Source organism: Oncorhynchus mykiss, chromosome 8 (assembly GCF_013265735.2).
Source record: "Oncorhynchus mykiss isolate Arlee chromosome 8, USDA_OmykA_1.1, whole genome shotgun sequence".
Taxonomy (NCBI): domain Eukaryota; kingdom Metazoa; phylum Chordata; class Actinopteri; order Salmoniformes; family Salmonidae; genus Oncorhynchus; species Oncorhynchus mykiss.
In genome coordinates this window covers 40,912,032-40,939,106 of record NC_048572.1, presented here as the reverse complement: position 1 = coordinate 40,939,106, position 27,075 = coordinate 40,912,032, and the positions used below count along the sequence as shown (strand labels likewise).

The window sequence follows — 27,075 nt, the reverse complement described above, 5'->3', positions numbered from 1 at the left end:
AAACAGTAAATAAATAAATAAAAATATTAATGAGTAGATGTCCAAACTTTTGACTGGTACTGTACATACAGTTTAAGTCGGAAGTTTACATACACCTTTCAACCTTTCAACTCAGTTTTTCACAAATCCTAGTAAAAATTCCCAGTCTTCGGTCAGTTAGGATCACCAATTTACTTTAGGAATGTGAAATGTCAGAATAATAGTAGATAATTATTTATTTCAGCTTTTATTTTTTAATCACATTCCCAGTGGGTCAGAAGTTTACATACACTCAATTAGTATTTGGGTGCATTGCCTTTAAATTGTTTAACTTGGGTCAAACGGTAGCCTTCCACAAGCTTCCCACAATAAGTTGGGTGAATTTTGGCCCATTCCTCCTGACAGAGCTGGTGTAACTGAGTCAGGTTTGTAGGCCTCCTTGCTCGCACACACTTTTTCAGTTCTGCCCACAAATTTTCTATAGGTTGAGGTCAGGGCTTTGTGATGGCCACTAATACCTTGACTTTGTTGTCCTTAAGCTATTTTGCCATAACTTTGGAAGTATGCTTGGGATCATTGGCCATTTGGATGACCCATTTGCAACCAAGATTTAACTTTCTGACTGATATCTTGAGATGTTGCTTCAATACATCCACATAATTTTACTTCCTCAGGATGCCATCTATTTTGTGAAGTGCACCAGTTCCTCCTACAGCAAACCACCCCCACAACATGATGCTGCCAGCCCTGTGCTTCACAGTTGGGATGGTGTTCTTCGGCTTGCAAGCCTCCCCCTTTTTCCTCCAAACATTGATGGTCATCATGGCTAAACAGTTCTATTTTTGATTCATCAGACCAGAGGACATTTCTAAAAAAAAAGAATGACCTTTGTCCCCATGTGCAGTTGCAACCGTAGTCTGGCTTTTTATGGCGGTTTTGGAGCAATGGCTTCTTCCTTGCTGAGTGGCCTTTCAGGTTATGTTGATATAGGACTCGTTTTACTGTGGATATAGATACCTTTGTAACAGTTTCCTCTAGCATCTTCACAAGGTCCTTTGCTGTTGTTCTGGGATTATTTTTCACTTTTCTCACCAAAGTACATTGATTTCTAGGACACAGAACGCGTCTCCTTCCTGAGTGGTATGACGGCTGCGTGGTCCCATGGTGTTATACTTGCGTACTATTGTTTGTACAGATGAACGTGGTACTTTCAGGCGTTTAGAAATTGCTCCCAAGGATGAACCAGACTTGTGGAGGTCTACAATTTTTTTTCTGAGGTCTTGGCTGATTTCTTTTGATTTTCCCATGATGTCAAGCAAAGAGGCACTGAGTTTGACAGTAGGCCTTGAAATACATCCACAGGTACACCTCAAATTGACTCAAATGATGTCAATTAGGCTATCAGAAGCTTCTAAAGAAAGCCATGACATTTTCTGGAATTTTCCAAGCTGTTTAAGGCAGTCAACTTAGTATATGTAAACTTCTGACCCACTGGAATTATGATACAGTGAATTATAAGTGAAATAATCTGTAAACAATTGTTGGAAAAATTACTTGTTTCATGAACAAAATAATGTCCTAACCGACTTGCCAAAACTATAGTTTGTTGACAAGAAATTTGTGGAGTGGTTGAAAAACGAGTTTTAATGACTCCAACATAAGTGTATGTAAACTTCCGACTTCAACTGTATATTCCAGACTCTGACATTGCTCGTTCTGATATTTCTTAATTTCTTGTATTTTTACAAAATCCAAAAAGTATGTATTGTTTGTTATTGAATTGCTACCTGTATATATTTCTGCACTGTTGGAACATTTCTCTGCACCTGCGATAACATCTCCAAATCTGTGTACGAGACCAATAAACTTTGATTTGATACACCCAGACAAACAACCCCACCCCGCATCCTCATTTAAAGAGGTGGGAGCTCTACAAGTCAAAGTTCACATTTCTCTGTCCTCTTCACACCTGACTGAAGGCTGGGGCTGGGGGGGGGGGAATGGTTCAGGCTGGGTCTTTAGTTCAAGGAAGGCATATCTTTATTTCCTAAATTATTCAAAAAGTACACTTTGCTTCTCTAACTTTCAGAGATCAATGAGGTCAAGGAATGGGAGGGGTAATTAGCCTTTTATAACCAACAAAGTAGATAGATGCAACCATACTACAAGGCAGGACATTTCTCTGCATCCAAGTTGATGCACTCGTGCATGCGACACAAGCGGTGTGGTCAGCATGTCAGAGTAGTAATTTTTATCTAGGATCAGATCCCCCTTGTCAATGTAATTGTATTCCGTTTGAAGGCAAAACTGATCCTAAATCAGCACTCCTACTCTGAGATGCTTTGTGAATATTTCAAAACAGCCTATTTGCAGTGAAATCGGGAGAGGCATTTATATTGGAAACCTTTTTCAGTCAAAAATGCATCAATAAACAGGCAGGGGGATAAAGTAGTTTGACAAAAAGTGTTCAATAGTCAGTAACTAGTCTTTAAAATATAGCTGGCAATTATATAGCTAGTTTAAAAAAAAAATATTATTAAATCCAGCTAGCTAAGGTGAACTCACCTCAGACTGATGGTTGGTGTTAACATTAGCATATGTTAGCTAGCTTTCCCCCAGCAGTTTCAATCTAGCAAACTAGTTAATGGCATTTTCTCAACTTGATCAGATGGACAGCTGTTTCCCTCCCATCTAAAGCTGACTTGTGAACAACAGTGTGCACTTCCTTCACTGCGAGTCTTATCAACAGCTTGATGAAATAGCTTTTGCCATAGCCAGTTGGCAATAATGCTAAAACTTTCTCTTGCCAGTCAACATTTTAACGCAGAACTGTTGCAGTGGCTTAAACAGGATGGAATGGACATTGCTAAGATTCAAAATAGTTGTATTTACTGCTTCGTTTTGGCTGCTTCACAAGTGAACACACGGATCATAAAAATGGGTGAAATTTGCGGGAGGGATTTGACAGTTTCTTTTTGCGTGGGAGGAGACTTTGCTTCCTTCCTTCACACAACACAAATCAATTTTTTAAGATTGACTGCCCTTAACCTTTTGCGACGAGCAAACCTGTATCCGTGAGCGTAATCATAGCCTCAAATGCATTAGCATAACGCAACGGACATAAATACCCCTATAAACTTTTCCTATTCATGAAAATCACAAATTAAATGAAATAAATATATTCAAACAAGCTTAGCCTTTTGTTAACAACACTGTCATCTCAGATTTTCAAAATATGCGTTACACAAATGCTTGTCTAGCGTTGGCTGTAAGTTTATCATGATATAATGCTATGCTAGGCTCTGCTGCCAGCAGGCAACATTTTCAAAAAAATAAGAAAAGCAACCAAATTAAATAATTTACCTTTGAAGAACTTCGGATGCTTTCACTCAGGAGACTCCCAGTTAGATAGCAAATGTTCCTTTTTTCCCAAAATATTATTTTTGTAGGCGAAAAAGCTCCCGTTTTATCGCCATGCTTGGCTGAGAAATCGACCGAAAAATGCTACAACTATAACGTCAAACTTTTTTCAAAATTAGCTACATAATATCGACAGAAACACGGCAAACGTTGTTTAGGATCCATCCTCAAGGTGTTTTTAACAAATATATTCGATAATATATCCGTCGAGGCAGTTGGTTTCTCATAAGAAGCGATTGGAAAAATGGCTACCTCAGTATTTTACTCAAGGTTTTCTGCGGGAGACACCATGTGACCACATGCCATATATGGTCCCTTACAGCCATTCCTCAAGGGAAATGCCTAAAAAGACATCACAATGCTGTAGACACCTTGTGGAAAACGTGGAAAACGTAAGCTCATTCGTAGCTCATTCACAGTCATTGGCATGAGGCGGTTTCAAAAAATGCGGCACTTCCTGGTTGGATTTTTATCTGGGTTTCACCTGTAACATCAGTTCTGTGGCACTCACAGACAATATCTTTGCAGTTTTGGAAACGTCAGAGTGTCTTCTTTCCAAAGCTGTCAATTATATGCATAGTCGAGCATCTTTTCGTGACAAAATATCTTGTTTAAAACGGGAACGTTTTTCATCCAAAAATTAAAATAGCGCCCCCTAAATCCAACTGGTTAAAAAGCAATAATCCCCTTGAAAACGGCCTATGGCATCTGTGTTAAAATCAACTACAAAGTGTAAATAGGATAATTTTGATTATAAAGTCAGAATCGCCTAAAACAGAGTTTTGGAACCTTAGTGTGCCACAACGAGTAAATTAAGATTGGATTTGGATTACAATGATGTCAACAAATCTTGCCCACTTTCGCCAAGCTCCACTTGCAAAACACCCCTCCACCCAATTTGCTTCCCTTCATTGAATGGGGCTCTGTTGTTTCATCGACCCCAACACATTTCATTGACCCCATGAGAAAAAAACTACTCCGCATACTAGGGTCCTTTAGCAGGCTTTATGCCTTAGATAGCTCTTTTGTCTCAACCCACACACATGCGGAGACCTCACCTGGCTTAACTGGTGCCTCAGGAGACGAAACCTCTCATCGTCACTCAACGCCTAGGTGTACCTCCGCTGTACTCACATCCTACCGTACCATTGTCTGTACATTATGCCCTGAATCTATTCTACCATGCCCAGAAACCAGCTCCTTTAATTATCTGTCCACAACGCACTAGACGACCAGTTCTTATAGCCTTTAGCCGTACCCTTATCCTACTCCTCCTCTGTTTCTCTGCTGATGTAGAGGTTAACCCAGGCCCTGCAGCCGCCAGATCCACTCCTATTCCCCAGGCGCTATCAATTGCGAACTTCTGTAGCCATAAAAGCCTTGTTTTCATGCACGTTAACATTAGAAGCCTCCTCCCTAAATTTGATTTATTCACTGCTTTAGCACGCTCCGCCAACCCTGAAGTCCTAGCCGTGTCTGAATCCTGGCTTAGGAAGGCCACCAAAAATTGTGAAATGTCCATCCCAACTACAACATTTTCTGCCAAGATAGAACTGCCAAAGGGGGTGGAGTTGCAATCTACTGCAGAGATAGCCTGCAGAGTTCTCTCATGCTATCCAGGTCTGTGCCCAAACAGTTCGAGCATCTACTTTTAAAAATACACCTTTCAAGAAATAAGTCTCTCACTGTTGCCACTTGTTATAGACCCCCTCAGCCCCCAGATGTGCCCTGGACACCATGTGTGAATTAATTGCCCCCCATTTAGCTTCAGAGATTGTACTGTTAGGTGACCTAAACTGGGATATGCTTAACACCCCAGCCGTCCTACAATCTAAGCTAGATGCCCTCAATCTCACACAAATGATCTAACAACCTACCAGGTACAACCCTAAATCCGTAAACACGGGCACCCTCATAGATATCATCCTGAACAACCTGCCTTCTAAATACACCTCTGCTGTCTTCAACCAGGATCTCAGCGATCATTGCCTCCTTGCATGCGTCCGTAAATGTGTCCACGGTCAAACGTCCACCCCTCATCACTGTCAAACACTCCCTAAAACACTTCAGCGAGCAGGCCTTTCTAATCGACTTGGCCCGGTTTCCTGGAAGGATATTGACCTCATCCCATCAGTAGAGGATGCCTGGTTATTCTTTAAAAAGTGCTTTCCTCACCATCTTAAATAAGCAAGGCCCATTCAAAATATGTAGAACTAAGAACAGATATAGCCCTTGGTTCCCTCCAGACATGACTGCCCTTGACCAGCAAAAAAACATCCTGTGGCGTACTGCATTAGCGTCGAATAGCGCCTGCGATATGCAACTTTACACAGGCAGTTAGGAAAGTTGTGTGCAGCCTGTAGCCCAAACTCCAAAAAGTTCTGGGACACTAAAGTCCATGGATAATAAGAGCACCTCCTCCCAGCTGCCCACTGCACTGAGGCTAGGAAACACTGTCACCACCGATACATTTATGATGATCGAGAATTTCAATGAGCATTTTTCTACGGCTGGCCATGCTTTACACCTGGCTACCCCTACCCCGGTCAACAGCTCTACACACCCTACAGCAACTTGCCGAAGACTCTCCAATTTCTCCATCACCCAAATCCAAAATCTGGACCCCGACAAACCAGCCGGGCTCGATAATCTGGACCCTCTCTTTCTAAAATTATCCGCCGCAATTGTTGCATCCCCTATTACTAGCCCATTCAACCTCTTTTGTATCTTATGAGATCCCTAAAGATTGGAAAGCTGCCGCGGTCATCCCCCTCTTCAAAGGGGGAAGACACTCTAGACCCAAACTGTTACAGACCTATATCTATCCTACCCTGTCTTTCTAAGGTCTTCGAAAGCCAAGTTAACAAACAGATCACAGACCATTTCAAATCCCACCGTACCTTCTCCGCTATTCAATCTGGTGTCTGAGCTGGTCATGGGTGCACCTCAGCCACTTTCAAGGTCCTAAACGATTTAATAACCGCCATCGATAAAAGACAATACTCTGCAGCAGTCTTCATCGACCTCAACTACTTCTCAGATAGAGTTCAGGGTGTCAAATCGGAGGACCTGTTGTCTAGACCTCTGGCAGTCTATGGGGGTGCCACAGGGTTACATTCTCAGGCTGACTCTTTTCTCTGTATACATCAATGATGTCGCCCTTGCTGCTGGTGATTCTTTGATCCAGCTCTACGCAGACAACACCATTCTGTATACTTCTGGCCCTTCTTTGGACACTGTGTTAACAAACCTCCAGACGAGCGTCAATGCCATACAAGACTCTTTCCATGGCCTCCAACTACTCTTAAATGCAAGTAAAACTAAATGCATGCTCTTCAACCGATCACTGCCCGTACCCGCCCGCCTGTCCAGCATCACTACTCTGGAAGGTTCTGACTTAGAATATGTGGATAACTACAAATACCTAGGTGTCTGGTTAGACTGTATACTCTCCTTCCAGACTCACATTAAGCATCTCCAATCCAAAATGTAATCTAGAATCGGCTTCCTATTTCACAACAAAACATCCTTCACTCATGCTGCAAAACATACCCTTGTAAAACTGACCATCCTACCGATCCTCGACTTCTGCGATGTCATTAACAAAATAGCCTCCAACACTCTAAAGCAACAAATTGGATGCAGTCTATCCCAGTGCCATCCGTTTGGTCACCAAAGCCCCATATACTACCCACCACTGTGACCTGTATGCTCTCGATGGCTGGCCCGCGCTTCATATTCGTCGCCAAACCCACTAGCTCCAGGTCATCTACAAGTCTTTGCTAGGTAAAGCCCCGCCTTACCTCAGCTCACTGGTAACCATAGCAGCACCCACCTGTTGCACGCTCCAGCAGGTATATCACACTGGTCATCCCCAAAGCCAACTCCTGCTTTGGCCACCTTTCCTTCCAGTCCTCTGCTGCCAATGACTGGAACGAATTGCAAAAATCACTGAAACTGGGAGACTCATATCTCCCTCACTAAACTTTAAGCATCAACTGTCAGAGCAGCTCACAGATCATTGCACTTGTACACAGCCCATCTATAAATATCCTACTCAACTACCTCATCCCCATATTGTTATTATTTTCTTTGCTCCTTTGCACCCCAGTATCTCTACTTGCACATTAATCTTCTGCACGTCTATCACGGCAGTGTTTATTGCTAAATTGTAATTATTTTGCCACTATGGCCTATTTATTTCCTTACCTCCCTAATCTTACTATATTTGCACACACTGTATATAGATTTTTCTATTGTGTTATTGACTGTTTATCCCATGTGTAACTGTGTTGTTTGTGTCGTACTGCTTTGCTTTATCTTGGCCAGGTCGCAGTTGTAAGTGAGAACTTGTTCTCAACTGGCCTACCTGGTTAAATAAATAACAAATGTTTGAGTTTGACTAATACAGTGAACTAGGAGCAACAAATGGTAACGACGTCACCGGCCTGAATCTAATCCAATCTGGAGCTATACCTTCAGTAACAGAGGTAAATGTATTTTTATACTCGGTTCTCTCTTGTCAATGACCCAAGCATGTCATGACCATGAAGATTAGGGGTGTGCCGAGTAGTCTGATAAAACTAATAGTGTAACAAATATGGGACATTTTCTGGCTACGATTATGATCCAAGTATTTTTTGTAATTGTCTGTGATCAAAAATAAAGTACTTTTTGGGTGCCACAAAGTTCTATGTGGTCTAAATAACTTAACTGGCTAGTTAGCCTGTCTGTAAATAGAAAGGTGGGTTGTGTGTTGACCCTGCTGCTCGGATTGGATTGTGTGAAGCTATATTTCTCTGTCCACTCACTTCATAATTTCAAACAATCACTTTTCCTCACATGTTTTCGGGCAGCTGCCTGCTACTATGACAAATCACATGGTGAGGATGTTTGCTATCAAGCTATCAATGTGCATAATATCTAACAAGCGGGGCAAGATTAGGGAAAAAAGATGAAATGCTGATGTGCAATGTGACCGAGTGACAGAAAGCTTGGCTGCCTGCTGCAAGTTGAGGACACACACTGCTAATTTGCAGCAAGAATGTGCAGGTAAGGTATTTTGCCAACATCTATTAATACACTTATGTTTTTTTTTTTTTCAGATTCATGAGTATCACGATAAAAGACAGTACTGTGCAGCTGTCTTCATCGACCTGGCCAAGGCTTTCGACTCTGTCAATCACCATATTCTTATCGGCAGACTCAGTAGCCTCGGTTTTTCTAATGACTGCCTTGCCTGGTTCACCAACTACTTTGCAGACAGAGTTTAGTGTGTCAAATCGGAGGGCATGTTGTCCGGTCCTCTGGCAGTCTCTATGGGGGTGTCACAGGGTTCAATTCTCAGGCCGACTCTTTTCTCTGTATATATCAATGATGTTGCTCTTGCTGCGGGCGATTCCCTGATCCACCTCTACGCAGACGACACCATTCTGTATACATCTGGACCTTCCTCAGACACTGTGCTATCTAACCTCCAAACGAGCTTCAATGCCATACAACACTCCTTCCGTGGCCCCCAACTGCTCTTAAACGCTATTAAAACCAAATGCATGCTTTTCAACCATTCGCTGCTTGCACCCGCACGCCCGACTAGCATCACCACCCTGGATGGTTCCGACCTAGAATATGTGGACATCTATAAGTACCTAGGTGTCTGGCTAGTCTGTAAACTCTCCTTTCAGACTCATATCAAACATCTCCAATCTAAAATCAAATCTAGAGTCGGCTTTCTATTCCGCAACAAAGCCTCCTTCACTCACGCCGCCAAACTTACCCTAGTAAAACTGACTATCCTACCGATCCTCGACTTCGATGTCATCTACAAATTAGCTTCCAATACTCTACTCAGCAAACTGGTTGCAGTTTATCACAGTGCTATCCGTTTTGTTACTAAAGCACCTTATACCACCCACCACTGCGACCTGTATGCTCTAGTCGGCTGGCCCTCGCTACATATTCGTCGCCAGACCCACTGGCTCCAGGTCATCTACAAGTCCATGCCAGGTAAAGCTCTGCCTTATCTCAGTTCACTGGTCACGATGGCAACACCCACCCGTAGCATGCGCTCCAGCAGGTGTATCTCACTGATCATCCCTAAAGCCAACACCTCATTTGGCCGCCTTTCCTTCCAGTTCTCTACTGACTGTGACTGGAACGAATTGCAAAAATCTCCATCGGTAAATTGCCCACCCAATTTACCTACCTCATCCCCATACTGTTTTTTATTTATTTACTTTTCTGCTCTTTTGCACACCAGTATCTCTCCCTGCACATGACCATCTGATCATTTATCACTCCAGTGTTAATCTATAAAATTGTAATTATTCGCCTACCTCCTCATGCCTTTTGCACACAATGTATATAGACAATTTTTTTCCTTTTTTTTTCTACTAAGTTATTGACTTGATTATTGTTTACTCCATGTGTAACTCTGTTGTCTGTTCACACTGCTATGTTTTATCTTGGCCAGGTCGCAGTTGTAAATGAGAACTTGTTCTCAACTAGCCTACCTGGTTAAATAAAGGTGAAATAAAAAATTGTCAATTTACGGATACGATTACGGCCATGTTGGAATAACCTCTAATGAAGATGGTATATTCTGAATCAGTGGAGGATAGAGACAAATAGAAATATGTAATAAAAATCAATCATGTGTATCTTCCAGCTTTCAATCTTCAATAGCTACACAAAGTGTGCCATGACTACAGAACAAGCCCAAAAACATACTTTGATTTATTGATTATATTGATATAACGGAAATCTTAAAAATAAGTTTGTCTTGCCTAATTAATGGAATTACAAGTAATTGAACCGACATCACTCAATTAGTTGTTTAATAAAATCGCGGGGGAAAAAGTTGTGGGTAATCGCTCAGCACGAATAGCAGCTCATCTCTGTAATGCACCGTCCCTAGTACACTCACCTCTCAAGCAAAATAATGGTGGCGTTCACTCTCGCAAAAATGATAAAAAATGATGGTTCAGCCTGTTTCCATGTTAAGGTAAAATATAATCTTACACAGAGTTATCCTCATAGGCCAGTAGTGACATCTTCTCCCATTGTTTGCATGGAGAGTTGCATGTCCAGGCTGTCTTACAGGTGTGATATCACGCATTGATACTGACCCAAATAGGTTTGATTTTAGAGACTGGAGTATGTTTTAGATAACAATTTAGAATTAATTGATAGATATTTTTAATTATTTTCATTTAAATTATATAAGCTATTCAAGAATGAAAGCAACAAAAAAAAACCTGGACATTTCAACAACGAAAAAAAAAGCTGTGAACTTTTGTCCATCCTCCCCTAACTCAGAATATATCATTTTCATAGTCGGTACCGTTTAAGATTAGGGAGGACTAATGTATATATTTTTTAATGGGCCTTACTTTATTACAGCATATTCAATTACTGTCACTCATATTCCATTTAACCAGCTCAATGTACAGCACATTCGGAAAGTATTCAGACCCCTTGACCTTTTCCACATTTTGTTACGTTACAACCTTATTCTAAAATTGCTTAAATAATTTTCCCCTCATCAATATACACACACAATACCTCAATGACAGTGCATTTTTGCAAATTTATTTTAAAAAAACACAGAAAAACCTTAATTACATAAGTATTCAGTACCTTTGCTATGAGACACAAAATTGAGCTCAGGTGTATCCTGTTTCCCTTGATCATCCTTTCTACAACTTGGAGTCCACCTGTGTTAAATTCAATTGACTGGACTTGATTTGGAAAGGCAACACCTGTCTATATAAAAGGTCCCACAGTTGACAGTGCATGTCAGAGCAAAAACTAAGCCAAGGAATTGCCCGTAGTGCTCCGAGACAGAATTGTGTCGAGGCACAGATCTGGGGAAGGGTACCAAAAAATATATGCAGAATTGCAGGTCCCCAAGAACACAGCGGCCTCCATCATTCTTAAATGGAAGAAGTTTGGAACCACCAAGAATCTTCCTGGTGCTGGCCGCCTGGCCAAACTGAGAAAATCGGGAGAGAAGGGCCTTGGTCAAGGAGGTGACCAAGAACCTGATGGTCACTGAGAATGTTTTATTTTTTTTAATTTAGAAAAATTCAAGGGGGTCGGAATACACTATACAAACAGCATAATCACTTTGCTTGTTGTATAATTCCTTCTCGCATCTAAGCACGCTCCTCACCATCAGTGCACAACACAACAGCTGTCTGATCAGGCAAAAAAAAAAAAAAAAACATTTTTAAATTAAAAAAAATTCCCGGCCAAACCTTTATACCATAACCGCTAACCACTACATACAGCCTACATCATTGTCAATGTCACCATATTAGCTAAAGTCATAGTGAACATAGCTATGAGAACTAACAAATGTTAGTAAACCCGCTACAATAACGAGGTAGTGTACAGAAAGTAGTTTAGCAGTTACACCGGCAGGCCCCGGTGATAATGCATTAATAAAACCGAAAGCTTACCTTGACTTGGAAGAGTTCCAGTGCCTTAGCCAGCTAGCCAACATAAATAGCATTCATCAGTTTGAACTGGGTGTTTGAGTATGCTAAATTAGCTAGCTGTGTAAGTGAAAAAACACCAATGTAGCAATTACATGATTAGTAACATTCCTGGCATTTGAAAATACTATGCATTTTGTTTCACCCAAATTCAGAACCCGCTTCAAATCATGCAGATTATGTTGTATGGAGTTAAATGCTCTTTGGGCATTTGAAAAGCTAAAGAAACTGCTACCACGTGAATAAAGAGCGGTATCATCTGCATAAAAATAAACAACCGCTGTTTCAATACGATTCCCAATGTTGTTGATCTACAAAACAAACAACATTGGGCCCAAAATAGCAATTGCGGAACACCTGAGCACAACTCTATGGAGTACTCTACTCTCTATCAGATTTACAACTATCCGCCATTACACATTGTGTACGAGTTGATAGGTAATTCATAAACCAATGTAGAGGATGACCAGTAATTTCACAACATTTTAATCTTTGCACCAACACAGTATGGTCCACCGTGTCAAATGCAGCTGACAAAACAATACAGACAGACACACAATGTAACTTCTTGTCAAGAACACAGTGTATGTCAATTATAACCTTCAATTTTTCTGAAACAGTGCTGTGGCCAAACCAAACTTGACTGCATTCCATTTAAGATGTTGTTTTCTTGGATGTAGGCCTTCAGCTGCCTACTAACTAAAGACTAAAGTACCTTAGACAGTACAGACAATTTTGATGTGGGTTGATAGTTGACAGGTAGCGAAAGATTACCACCTTTCAGGAGAGGCAGCAAAATAGCAGATTTTCATCAAGCGTGAGTTTAAAAAGACATGTTAAGGGGGAGCAATGATGTCTGCAGCTAGGTGTAAGGGGCAGGGGTCTAGATCTTCAGGGCCAGGGTATTTCTTTCTATCAATTTCCTTCAGGGCTTTACGCACTTCTGAAACCGAGAAGGATGAGAAAGAGAACATGGCGAAGGAGTGCATAAGGGCATCTAGTAAATTCACAAAGGGCTCATTTAGACATTTTCAAATAAACTATCTATAAAATGATTTAAGGGTTTCATAATATAGGTTCTCTCAGTTATAAGCTGTGGGTTAATCAACAATTGTTTGGGAAGCTGTATATCTTTTTTGCTCTCCAAGCCTTTCACTAGTTGCAAAAATGTAGAAGGATTATTTAAATTATCTGAAGTAGATTTAAGGTAGTAGTCTGCTTTCAGTTTTCGGGTCATAGCCACACCCAGACTTTTAAAAGCCATCCTATCGCCCACCGAACCAGAGCCTCTTGCTATAACCCACATAGCATTTAGATCCCTTATGATTTTAGCAAGTTCATCAGTAAACCAAGGGTTCTCTACATTTAATCCTGTATTTTTTTGAAAGGGACATGCCTATTGCATGCTATCATTCTCTACTATTATTCTGACATTTCACATTCTTAAAATAAAGTGGTGATCCTAACTGACCTAAGACAGGGATTTTTACTAGGATAAAATGTCAGGAATTGTGAAAAACTGAGTTTAAATGTAGTTGGTATGTAAACTTCCAACTTCAACTGTACATCATGTAAAAAACCTTGAATATCAAACTGCTTCCAGTTTCTTTTCGTAATGACACGTGGAGATCACTTAGGAATTTGACCATCTCTCACATAGGCAAGAGCACACTGATCACTTAAGTAATTTGAAACAACTAAAAAAAACGATGAGTATTGGTTAAGATCAATCAAAGAGGATTTCAGAGGATACATTATATTCAACCTAGTTACACTGTTGACAATCTGAGTGAGATTAGTTATAGCATATTTTTTTTTAGTTCATCAGAGCTAATGATAACCAGACTTGATTCAGATCACACATCAACACAAACTCAGAGTTGAAATGCTGTGATAATTCGAAAACACAATCCAGAGAGCCAGCAGTAGCAGATGGGAGGTCTATAACACCAAGATACAACAATATTTCAAGATGAGCTGAGGTTTAGGTTCAAAGACAGATTCAAATTGCTTAGGTTAATTAACAGAAATCAGAACAGCCACGAGAACTTGTATTTTACGTACACAGTACAGCAACATCACCACCCTTAGATTTACGATCTGCACGAAAAACACTAACCATTTACGCCAATATTTTTTGTCTAATAGATTTTCTGAACCAGGTTTCAGAAAGCATAAATACAGTAGTATTGGCAGGACCTGGGTTAGATTGCACATTTCCAGACAGTAAAAGCAGCAAGATAATGGCACGTCTAGATCGGGGGTTACAACATTTGGATTTACAGACAGCACTTGAATGACAATCCAGTCTCCGGTCTTTAACACCACATATTTCAGGAGATGTGTAAAGTCCAGAGACATGGTTAAGTACCAAGAGAACAGTCCTGACATGTAAGCGGAAGAGTCCGATTTCCCCATTGTTGTTTGGGAGAAATGTGCAAAGTTCACACGTGCATTTATAGAGCAAGCGTGTGATTTCTCCCAAGGCATGAGGGAGAAAGTCATATTTCCCCATTCACAGAGCAAAGGGCTATAAAAAGTATCGGCAACATTGTAAAAGCCAAGGGTAGACTTCATATGAAAGCGTTCCTAAATAATAATAGCAAGAATCCCTAATCAACTAGTCCAACAGCAGGTCAGTAAAAAGTATGCGGTTTATGATCCCTCCCCCTCCCCGGGGGCACCTGTACCAGACTGGAGGAGACAGACCAGGGCAGGCGGGGAGCAATGCCATGACGGTGATACAATCGCTAACCAAAACAGTAATATTATCAATAAAATCCAGACCAAAACCAGTCAGTATCTGGTGGGACCACCATTTGCCTCATGCGACATCTCCTCTGGATTGAGTTGATCAGGCTATTGATTGTGGCCTGTTGTCCTACTTCTCTTTAATGGCTGTGCGAAGTTGCTAGATACTGGCGGGAACTGGAGCATGCGGTCATACACGTCAATCCAGAGCATCCCAAACGTGCTCAACGGATGACATGTCAGGTGAGTATGCAGGCCATTGAAGAACTGGGACATTATCAGCTTCAGTCAGGTCAAGACCCTGGTGAGGACAACGAGCACGCAGATAATCTTCACTGAAACAGTTTTTGAAAGTTTGAGCAGAAATTCTTTGGTTGTGCAAACCCAGTTTCATCAGCTGTCCGAGTGGCTGGCATCGGACGATCCCGCAGGTAAAGAAGCCGGATGTGGAGGTCCTGGGTTGGCATGGTTATACGTGGTCTGCGGTTGTGAGGCCGGTTGGACATACTTCCAAATTCTCTAAAACGACATTATGGTAGAGAAATTAACATTCAATTCTCTGGCAACAGCTCTAGAGGACATTCCTGCAGTCAGCATGCCAATTGCATGCTCCCTCAAAACTAGATGCCTGAAGTTAAACAGAAAGGTGAATGCAGCGATCAGGTTGGTTCCACCATGCTAATCAAAGACCTTACCTCCACCCACCTCTTGCCTGCTCACCAACAGTCATTGATGGGGAGACCAGAATTAGGTAGGTTTAGTATGACCGGTTCAAACTTCATCATAATACATGTTTATTTGTCAGATATCACATATCCTAACTGGCATTGGTAATAGAACAGTGACTGTGGATGCATCTATGGAGCCAGCACTTGGGGACTTGCAAGTTGATGTGATGAAGTCCTGACCAACAGACAGGCTTGATACTGTCTCTGAATGAAGAGAGACCTGGCACTCAACACATCCACAATGTGGGACTGAATGTGATTACTAATAATATAGTATAGAAGAAATGTCCAGTATTTGCAACACCCTTTTCATTCCATCAGTCACTGATGAACTCTGCCTCAACTCAGCCTGTTTCTACAGTTGGAGAGGACTGTAGAAGCTTTTTCCAGATGCCAGCCTCTGTCATTTGATGGGGAGACCATAATTTGGTAGGTTGTATCAAACTTAAATATAGTACCCGTTTGTGTGTCAGATATGACCATTGTAACTGCCGTTGAGAATAGAACAATGACTGTGTGTGTGTTCACAGAAACATGTATCAGCCAGCACATGGAGACTTGCAAGATGATGTGATGTCCACTCCAGACTGACAGATGGGTTGGTACTGATATCTCTAAATGGAGAAAAACCTGGCACACAGCATAACATTTTTACTAGACAACTTTTACTTATGTCTTTTTTAATTATTGAATTGAATGGTATCAGTCAATATGGGGAGGTGTATTCTGCACCAGGATTAGGGAACTCTGGTTGTATATGGGATACCACACAGGAAGATATGACCACTGACATATTTGCCAAGGTAGCCCTATTACCACCAGACAAAATGCCGATAGTCACAGTATCTGTATCGGCTGGGAATGACGGGGCACATTGTTATATTAGCAGGACACTGCTTCTATTGTATTATGTAAAGTGTTGTTTCTTCTACATGGATCAGTAACTACATTTGAAAGTTATCAAAACATTTAGTTTAGAATATCTAAATAAAGTCAGCAATTTCTCATATAAGTCTGTAGGCTATTGACCCATTCAAAGCTTCCTCCAGCATCAAACCATACATCTATCTGCCTGTTGTTATTGAATTCAATCTGCACGAGGTTTGTTCGTTGTGATTGAGTGGGGGGAAACAGCAGGCAAGGTTCTGACAGATGGGTGTATCTTGGTGGTGGCAAGGACACAACCAAGATACCCTACATCAAACCACACCCTACATCAAACCACACACTACATCAAACCACACCCAAATCAAAGTGTATTGGTCACGTACACAGATGTTATTGCAAGTGCTGTGAAATGCTTGTGTTTCTAGCTCCAACAGTGCAGTAATGCCAGAATATAAATATATAATGTATATAATATACAGTGCCTTCAAAAAGTATTCAGACCCCTGGACTTTTTCACACACTTGGATTGAAATGTTTTATTGGATTTAAATAATGTTGTTTTTTACCTCAATCTACAAACAATACTACCCCATAATGACAAAGGAAAAACTGGTTTTTACACATTTTTGCTAAATTATAAAAACTGAAGTATTGCATAAGTATTCAGACCCTTTACTCAGTACTTTTATGAAGCATCTTTGACAGCAATTACAGCCTTGAGTCTTCTTGGTTATGACACCACAAGATTGGCACACCTTTATTTGGGGAGTTTCTCCTATTCTTCTCTCAAGCTCTGTCAGGTTGGATGGGGAGCATTGCTGCACATCTATTTTCAGGTCTCTCTGAAGATGTTCGATCAGGTTCAAGTCCGGGCTCTGGCTAGGCCACTCAAGGACATTCAGAGACTTGACCCTAAGGACACAACGCAAGAGTGGCTTCGGGACATTATCCTGTTGGAAGGTGAATCTTCACCGCAGTCCGAGGTCCTGAGCATTCTGGAGCAGGTTTTAATGAAGGATCTATGTACTTTGCTCCGTTCATCTTTGCCTCGATCCTGGCTAGTCTCCCAGTCCCTGCATTCGGGCCAAAGAGTGCAATCTTGGTTTCAACAGACCAGAGAATCTTGTTTCTCATGGTCTGAAAGTCTTTAGGTACCTTTTGGAAACCTCCAAGTGGGCTGTCATGTGCCTTTTACTGAGGAGGGGGCTTCAGTCTGGACACTCTACCAATAATGCCTGATTTGTGGGGTGCTGCAGAAATGTGGTCCATTCTCCCATCTCCATAAAGGAACTCTGGAGCTCTGTCAGAGTGACCGTGTTCTTAGTCACCTCCCTGACCAAGGCCCTTCTCCCACCGATTGCTCAGTTTGGCCGGACGGACAGCTCTAGGAAGAGTCTTGGTGGTTCCAAACTTCTATTTAAGAATGATGGATCTGTGCCTGGACACACTCCTGTCTCGGAGCTCTATGGACAATTCCTTCGACCTCATGGTTGGTTTTTGCTCTGACATGCACTGTCAACTGTGGGACAAGTGTGTGCCGATACCGATTAATCAGCCAATTTTTTTATTTTATTTGTAATAATGACCATTACAACAATACTGAATGAACACTTATTTTAACTTAATATATATAATACAATACATCAATAAAATCAATTTAGCCTCAAATAAATAATGAAACATGTTCACTTTGGTTTAAATAATGCAAAAACAAAGTGTTGGAGAAGAAAATAAAAGAGCAATATGTGCCATGTAAGAAAGCTAATGTTTAAGTTCCTTGCTCAGAACATGAGAACATATGAAAGCTGGTGGTTCCTTTTAACATGAGTCTTCAATATTCCCAGGTAAGAAGTTTTAGGTTGTAGTTATTATAGGAATTATAGGACTATTTCTCTCTATACGATTTGTATTTCATATACCTTTGACTATTGGATGTTCTTATAGGCACTTTAGTATTGCCAGTGTAACAGTATAGCTTCCGTCCCTCTCCTCGCTCCTACCTGGGCTCGAACCAGGAACACATCGACAACAGCCACCCTCGAAGCAGCGTTACCCATGCAGAGCAAGGGGAGCAACTACTCCAAGTCTCAGAGCGAGTGACGTTTGAAACGCTATTAGCGCGCACCCCGCTAACTAGCTAGCCATTTCACATCGGTTACACCAGCCTAATCTCAGGAGTAGGCTTGAAGTCATAAACAGCGCAATGCTTGAAGCACAGCGAAGAGCTGCTGGCAAAGTGCACGAAAGTGATTTTTTAACCTCTTGAACCTCTGGGGGCAGTATTTCATTTTTGGATGAAAAATGTTCCCGTTTTAAGCGCAATATTTTGTCACGAAAAGATGCTTGACTATGCATATAAATGACAGCTTTGGAAAGAAAACACTGACGTTTCCAAATCTACAAAGATATTGTCTGTGAGTGCCCCAGAACTGATGCTACAGGCGAAACCAAGATGAAACTTCAAACAGGAAATGAGCAAAATTTCTGAGGCGCTGTTTTCCATTGTCTCCTTATATGGCTGTGAATGCGACAGGAATGAGCTTACACTTTCTGCCGTTTCCCCAAGGTGTCGGCAGCATTGTGACGTATTTGTAGGCATATCATTGGAAGATTGACCATAAGAGACTACATTTACCAGGTGTCTGGTACGCCTGGTGTCCTGCGTCGAAATTGGTGCACCTGGCGTTTGCGCAACTATTTTTCCATTTGATAGAGAGGAGAAACCAGACTTCCACGAACGTTATATCATCGAAGAGATATGTGAAAAACACCTTGAGGATTGATTCTAAACCACGTTTGCCATGTTTCAGTCGATATTATGGAGTTAATTTGGAAAAAAGTTTGGCGTTTTGATGACTGAATTTTCGGGTTTTTTTGGTAGCCAAACGTGATGTACAAAACGGAGCGATTTCTAATACACAAAGAATATTTTTGGAAAAACTGAACATTTGCTATCTAACAGAGTCTCCTCATTGAAAACATCTGAAGTTCTTCAAAGGTAAATGATTTTACTTGAATGCTTTTCTTGTTTTTGTGAAAATGTTGCCCGCTCAATGCTACGCTAAATGCTACGCTAGCTATCAATACTGTTACACAAATGCTTGTTTTGCTATGGTTGAAAAGCATATTTTGAAAATCTGAGATGACAGTGTTGTTAACAAAAGGCTAAGCTTCAGAGCTAGCATATTTATTTCATTTCATTTGCAATTTTCATGAATAGTTAACGTTGCGTTATGGTAATGAGCTTGAGGCTATAAATAGGATCCCAGATCCGGGTTTGCTCGTCGCAACTGGTTAATGAATGCTTACGAGCCTGCTGGTGCCTACCATTGCTCAGTCAGACTGCTCTATCAAATCATAGACTTAATTATTACATAATAGCACACAGAAATACGAGCAATAGGTCATTAATATGGTCAAATCCGGAAACTATCATCTCGAAAACAAAATGTTTAATCTCTCAGTGAAATACGGAACCGTTCCATATTTTATCTAACGGGTGGCATCCCTAAGTCTAAATATTCCTGTTACGTCGCACAACCTTCAATGTTATGTCATAATTACGTAAAGTTCTGGCAAATTAGTTCGCAACGAGCCAGGCGGCCCGAACTGTTGCATATACCCTGATTCTGCGTGCAATGAATGCAAGAGAAGTGACAATTTCACCTGGTTAATATTGCCTGCTAATCTGGATTTCTTTTAGCTAAATATGCAGGTTTAAAAATATATACTTCTGTGTACTGATTTTAAGAAAGGCATTGATGTTTATAGTTAGGTACACGTTGGAGCAACGACAGTCCTTTTTCGCAAATGCGCACCGCATCGATTATATGCAACGCAGGACACGGAAGATAAACTAGTAATGTCATCAACCATGTGTAGTTATAACTAGTGATTATGATAGATTGATTGTTTTTTATAAGATAAGTTTAATGCTAACTAGCAACTTACCTTGGCTTCTTACTGCATTCGCGTAACAGGCAGGCTCCTCGTGAGGCAGGTGGTTAGAGCATTGGACTAGTTAACCGTAAGATTGTATGATTGAATCCCTGAGCTGACAAGGTAAAAATGTGTCGTTCTGCCCCTGAACAAGGCAGTTAACCCACCATTCCTAGGCCGTCATTGAAAATAAGATTGTGTTCTTAACTGACTTGCCTAGTTAAATAAAGGTGTTAAAAAAAATTATAAAATTGACAAAATCAGCAAAATCGGCATCCAAAAATACAGATTTTCGATTGTTATGAAAACTTGAAATCGGCCCTAATTAAAATTGGCAATTCCGATTAATCAGTCAACCTCTACCGCCTACTATCTAGGACCTGGATGGCAAGAAGCTTGGCCCCAGTGATGTACTGTGCCGTACGCACTACCCTCTGTAGCACTTTACGGTCAGATGCCGAGCAGTTGCCATTCCAGGAGGTGATGCAACCGGTCAGGATGCTCTCGACAGTGCAGCTGTAGAACTTTTTGAGGATTTGTATATACATATAAAGTGGGTAAAACAGTACGTAAACATTATTAAAGTGACCCCAAGCAATCTCATGTTTGACTTCTGTCGTGGCAGCCAGCATTTCTTGAGGAGCAAGCCAAAACGTAAGGCCAAATCAGCGGGTGCAGTTCCCCTTTAAACATTGTTCCCTCCAAAAGGTGAAGTGACAACCTTCACAAGAATTTTACTAATGGGAAACAAACTTTACTTTGAATGAAAAAAGAAAGTCATTAAATTAAAAGAATTCCACACACACACACACTCAGATGTTTCCCTTTAAATGGATGTCAAACAAAAAGCAATTATTGCAAAGTTAAACAAACCATACAACAGTCATATCATATCAATCATACAGTATGCACAAGGACTACTTTTGACAATTTCTACAGAAAATTTTACATATTTCACTCTATTAATGTGGAATTGCCCTAGTGTGGTTAAATTAAGGTTACTAAGTAATTAGCAGTAATGGGCTTTTATTAATAGTTTTATTTTGTGTTACAGCATTAAACCAACATTATGCATTTATAGTAAAAAAAGATATTATATAGACATTTTTTTTGGCCCCATTAAAAATGTCCTTGATTTTTAAGGAAAAGCTCATTTTTTGCCTCTTCACGGTTGACGTTGAGACTAGTGTTTTGCGGGTACTATTTGATGAAGCTGCCTTTTAATCAATTATCCTTTTTAAAATGATAAACTTGGATTAGCTAACACAACATGCCATTGGAACACAGGAGTGATGGTTGCTGATAATGTGCCTCTGTATGCCTATGTAGATATTCCATGAAAAATCTGCCGTTTCCAGCTACAATAGTAATTTACAACATTAATGTCTACACTGTATCACTAATCAATTGTATGTTATTTTAATGGACAATTTTTTATTTTCTTTCAAAAACAAGGACATTTCTAAGTGACAATACCATAGGTAATTATAAACTGGGGGGGGGGGGGCAGAGAGAGAGGTCCCCCCCCTCATGTGAGAATGGTTGAAGGCCGCCTACACGCATTAGATTTTAGTAGGATGGATTAAGTCAACTTCGAGAGTGCCACACCCCCCCCCCCAATACCCTTCTTGCCTAGCTGTCCCTTTAAAAAATCCAAAGTATGAAAAATGGCAGAACAATACCATCTCATCTTATCTTATTCCAAAAGGGGAAAGAGAGGGGGGAAACAATGGTGTTGGGTCCGTCGATCTCACTATCGTTTTCTCTGTGCACTCTCACTTACTCTCTCTCGCCCCTACAGCTCGACAGCCTTCCCTCTCTCCTCCCCGACTCGCCTAGCTGGCAGAAAGCTGCTTTGTTGCCATAGTATCAACTCCCACTTTTGATACTGTCATTTCAAGTCGGCCATGGTAGCCTTGATACAATATGTTCCCCATTTCCATTCAAATAGTTGTCAGATGTGATCCTGTAGATTTTGGATTACACTTGACTGTGCCTGACAAGACACCCACACCCCTCCCTATTTTATTAATGGCCAAAAAGTCCCCCCCCCAAATAGAAAGATAGAAAGATAGAAAGATAAAAAGAAAGAGGGGGAGGCTATGGGAGTGGAGAGGATATGAGAGAGCTGTAGTAAGAGGCCTTTTTGTATGCTCCCGTCTGTCCATAAATAAAGTGAGATCCCAAAGTCCATTCTCTCTAGTGTGTGCTGCTCTCTGAAGGGGGAGATGGAGGCTACCAAAGGCAAGGTCTAATGTTGGTGGCGAAGCTTCCACCCCCCTCCCCTGTTTGTTGAGATAAAAATCAAATACACTACTCTGCTGAGAGAGAGAGAGAAAAGTCCTTTCACCCAACTGAAAACCATTTGAGAGACATCAGGATTATGTAGCATCCCCTCAGCATTCAAGACATGAAAAAAATAATAATAATAAAACAACTAAATCCTGAGGATGAACTAACTGGAAAGCAAACTAAAATTAGGCTATCCAACATGTTGTCCACAAAATGTAGGCCTATAAGCAATAGCCTTCTATTATCAGGGGGATTATTTAAACTACATATGATAGGCAGAAGGCACACTTCAAATATAACAAATGACAAATGTAAAGACCAAAGATGAAATTCCATCGTTTTTTGCAAGACCATATTTCTCAGGTTTACGAGTCTGGACATGCAAATTGTAGGTTAACTTGAGAAACTGGCCTAAACGATAGGTCTAAATGACCACTAACTGACCACACACGCTCTCACCGTGACTTTTTGTCACATGACCATAATAAGTCACCCATCATCATGAAATGCACCACGCGAGTGACCATAAAATGACCACTGCACATCAGTGAAAACCATAATGACAAAAAATGTATACTACCAAACAAAGACATTGAATGATTGTTACTTAGGCTAGAGCAGGCCTACTACTTGTCTAAAAGAGTTGTGCAACAGTTACCACAGATACTGAAGTTGGGACAGAGACCTAGAATGAGTAGTATGAACCAAAGAAACATGAACTCAAAGTATAGAAGCTAGCCTATAGGCATTGCAGTGAAGAGGTGGCCTGCCAGACCCCTGACTCTGCTGGTGCAGGTACAGCACACATTTCACCTGTCATACGGGACTTTAAAGAGTCATTGTGAGCCAAGGTGACTATTCTCTCCACTAGGAAGGGTGGGCGAGGGACGTTGGAGATGGAGGGATATGGTAGATGAAGAGCGAGGGAGTGCCTATGCGGCCTCCCAGGGGGGGCCTTCCCCTACCCACCGGCCTGATCCATTCTTCTCCCCTCTCAATGAGGGGATTAAGAAGGCTCTCTCAGTATGGCCATATTGGGGGGGGGGGGGGGGTTGTACTGGGAGAGTGGAGACAGGGGGGAGGCATCCAAATAATATTATAGCTAAGTGGTGAGGGAACCTGAAACACTAACTCTGCAAAGCATTCCAGGCTCACCAAGGTACCAGACAGGCCTTTCACTATAGCTGAAACACCTTTAGAATCGGGAGTAAAGTTTCTAAAGAAAGGGAAAAGAAATGAATGAGGAGGGAAGCGAAGAAAAGTTGAGACCACGTTTGTTGAGAAGTGAGGGATGCTCCTCTTATTCCATCCTCTTATGCAAAGCAGGGTCAAGGAGGGCTACGAAGCACACAATTAATGCTGATTACACACATATGCTAATTATTACACCCTAATCAAGTACAGTAGCCTTATATTCAGACCTAATGCCTACAGACAGGCTTCTCTCGCTCTGGCTTCTTTAGGTAGGAAAGCTATAAATACTACAGGACTGCTAGGGGCTAAACCACTACACCTCTAATAACCATGGGGGCCGTCAGTCAAGGCTTCAGACAGACACAGAGGCAAACAACAACAGAGAGACAGCCCAGACAATCAGACATGCATAGCTCTTGATGTACTGCCTCAAATGCAACAAATCTGGTCATTTGACATTTGTTTTCTATTCTGCACATTGTGTAGGTGGCAGAAAGAGTGGTGTGAAACATATAGGATAAAAGCAGAGGATGAAAAACAGAGTATATTCTATAAAAAAAAGTATTGTTGCGTTGGTAACCGTATCCAGTTGGTTTGCTTAGGTTTTCATAAAAACATGAGAACAAGCACCAGACATGTTCAAAAATATATTTGTTTAAAATTGTGTTATACCCCATGCATTGTCTGTCCTCATCTTAACTGTCATGATGATACTTTGAGTAACTTTGTTTTATTTACAAGCACTCATGAGCACCTTCAGCCTATTTGAGGGTTCAACAGTTGTTGAAGAGCGACTTTAATAGTGCAGTTTATAAAACATGGATCAAACCAAAGGTGAATGTCAAAAATCATTATTTGATTCCAATCTAACTGTCCTCTCCCCACCAGTGGGAAGCAGGAAGAGAATTGGAGTACCTGAGGTCTAGCTTTGTGACAACAAACATTTTGTCCTGTTTAACCTCCCCATCCTTTACTCAGCAGAGCAGGAAGGAAATGCGTGGGGTGAATGAGTGGTCCGTGGGGCTTGCTGATGCTGAGCCTGCTCAACATCATGTCTTCATTCCAGAGAAGCTGACCAGTACAATTTCAACACACTGAACTTTACACAGAGACCCTTCACTGGAATAGTATTACTCTGACTAACAGAGGGGAAGGGAAAACACTGGGGTAATCTGTATTGCTCAATATCTGAGTAGGGGCATAAGAGAAGAGACATTTCTTCACTGAGTGAAGGAGCTGGACTCTGAGCTCTAGCTCTGTTTCTAGGTAGAGACTTGCAATTGACGTCTCATTGACTGTTTAAATACGCCCTTGTCAAGCTCTTTACTTCTGTGTGTGACAAATACCATTATCTACACCCGATGACAGGGGTGTGGCTGGCGCACAACAAAGATTTGTTAACGGTTCGTTACTTTAGTAAATATAGCCTAGCTTAGCCTAGATATATTTAAATATAAATATAGCCTAGATCATACAAATTCGCTTCTGTAGCTAACTACATGGCTCCCTGACGGTTTGACATGGAGCTCTTGCAAACAAGACACAAACAAGTCCCCCACCTTCAACAACATATTTCTAACTTGCCATTGGCGTCACATTCCTTAAGATAACATCTAGCTAGCTAGCTAACAATTAGCAAGAAAGTTGGCTAGGCTATCGACAATAACTGGAGGCCCATGCAATGATACAATGTATCCATACTTTGACAACCTCACCAGAATGGGTTGAATTGTTTTAATATACAGCTGCATTGGTAAAATGTCACTATAACTACGCGTTAGTTTAATTAAACCACCTGGTAGTTGGCTAACTATTATGCTAACGTTAGCTAGTTACCCAGTGTTTAAAAGCTGGTTGGCTAACTAACGTTAGCTACTGTAACTGATTTGACAGTGTCTGACTGGTACAAATCCCCTAGTGTGAGCTAAACTCAATCCCCTTTATAAAGATGACCAGGTTCATTGCCCTTGAGAGCAAGATAATGGTATGCTCACCTTTAGTCTGATTTCATACGTGGTAAACCTGGTCCTGCCGACACCGACCGTCTCCGGGTTGCTCATGTCTATCTCTAGAAAGTTACTAGGTGGTCCATACGCGTCATTCAAGTTCTGAGGCTTGGAGAATAGCCTCCTTGTATCAGCTATGGTATCAGCCATTTCTCCCTCACTCGCTAGCTAAATTAGCCTCAATGGTTTGTGGTTGCGCGCTCCACTTCCGATCAGCTGAGGTGCAGCTGACGCTTGGCACCATCCTTGTGTTTTGTTTACTACCTCTGTCTTAGCGTATTTGCATTTTCTTGGCTGATAAGTGCACATCTGAAATATTGACCAATCAGAGTTAAATGCGCTGTGTAAAGTATTGCATTTGATTCCCAACAAACTAAACAAAATCGCGACATACGTATACCAAAATACACTTTACGGAACACATTTTACATGTAAAAACTTTTTATTGGCTTAATAACTCGCCCATAACGTAGTTAATTACAAAGGAAATTACGTTTGTTATTTCTTCTTCTTTGGTATAATGGCGTTCGCAACATTTATATGTGCATTCCCGCCACCTACTGTACGGGTGGATAATAAGGATCCTAAAAGGAAAACAAATACATGTACAAAAATGTCATCCAAATTTCGAAATGTTAATTAAACTAAATCAGCCTGCTTTTCTGTTTTGATCAGGTCCCTTACCAGGCTCAGAAGGATCCTGTGATGGCAGGACATTTCCAGGCGACAGTAGTCCTTGCAGTCCTTGCACTTCTTCCATTAAGTATTGGAGTCCCAAAAACTTCTCAGCTGCAGATATAATGATGTCCATCTTCTTGGAGACTTGTTAATAACTGTGGCTATAAATACTACAACACCCACCTTTTTCACAATAAGTGTATCCAGATCACTTGATTGATGTATAACCTTTGCAACTGGTTGCGGTGCATTCACCACCACATCTTCTATAGAACTGTGGCCTCTTACCCCTTCAAAACTCTTCACCGCCTCCACATAGGAGATTTGCTGTACAACCCTGATCCTTGACACCTCAACCTCTTTCATCCTAACAAGGCACTCTGGGAATTCAGAAATATGATCTCCACCACAGTTGCAACATTTTACATTCAAAGACTCTTCAATAACATATTCCTTCTGTCTGCAAACACAACACATGGCCAAACTTTTTACATTTCAGGCTTCAAACATAAAGATATAAAACTGTATTTTTTGTGAAGAATCAACAACAAGTGGGACACAATCATGAAGTAGAACGACATTTATTGGATATTTCAAACTGTTTTAACAAATCAAAAACTGAAAAATTGGGAGTGCAAAATTATTCAGCCCCCTTAAGTTAATACTTTGTAGCGCCACCTTTTGCTGCGATTACAGCTGTAA

The 27,075-nt window shown here is 41.1% G+C and overlaps 1 protein-coding gene across 4 annotated transcripts in view; it reads right to left on the bottom strand.

Moving 5' to 3' along the window:
- LOC110529915 (sorting nexin-3) overlaps positions 1–26,164 on the bottom strand; it is a 42,451-nt gene extending 16,287 nt beyond the window's left edge. Inside the window, exon 1 of one of the 4 annotated variants that reach the window (XM_021612575.2) lies at positions 25,684–26,164. In XM_021612575.2, coding sequence (XP_021468250.1) covers positions 25,684–25,845 — 162 coding nt within the window. In that variant the 5' untranslated portion in view covers positions 25,846–26,164. The remainder of the gene's footprint in view (positions 1–25,683) is intronic. The other 3 variants (XM_036985474.1, XM_021612574.2, XM_021612573.2) reach the window with 3 other exon arrangements.
- Positions 26,165–27,075: the final 911 nt, after the last annotated feature.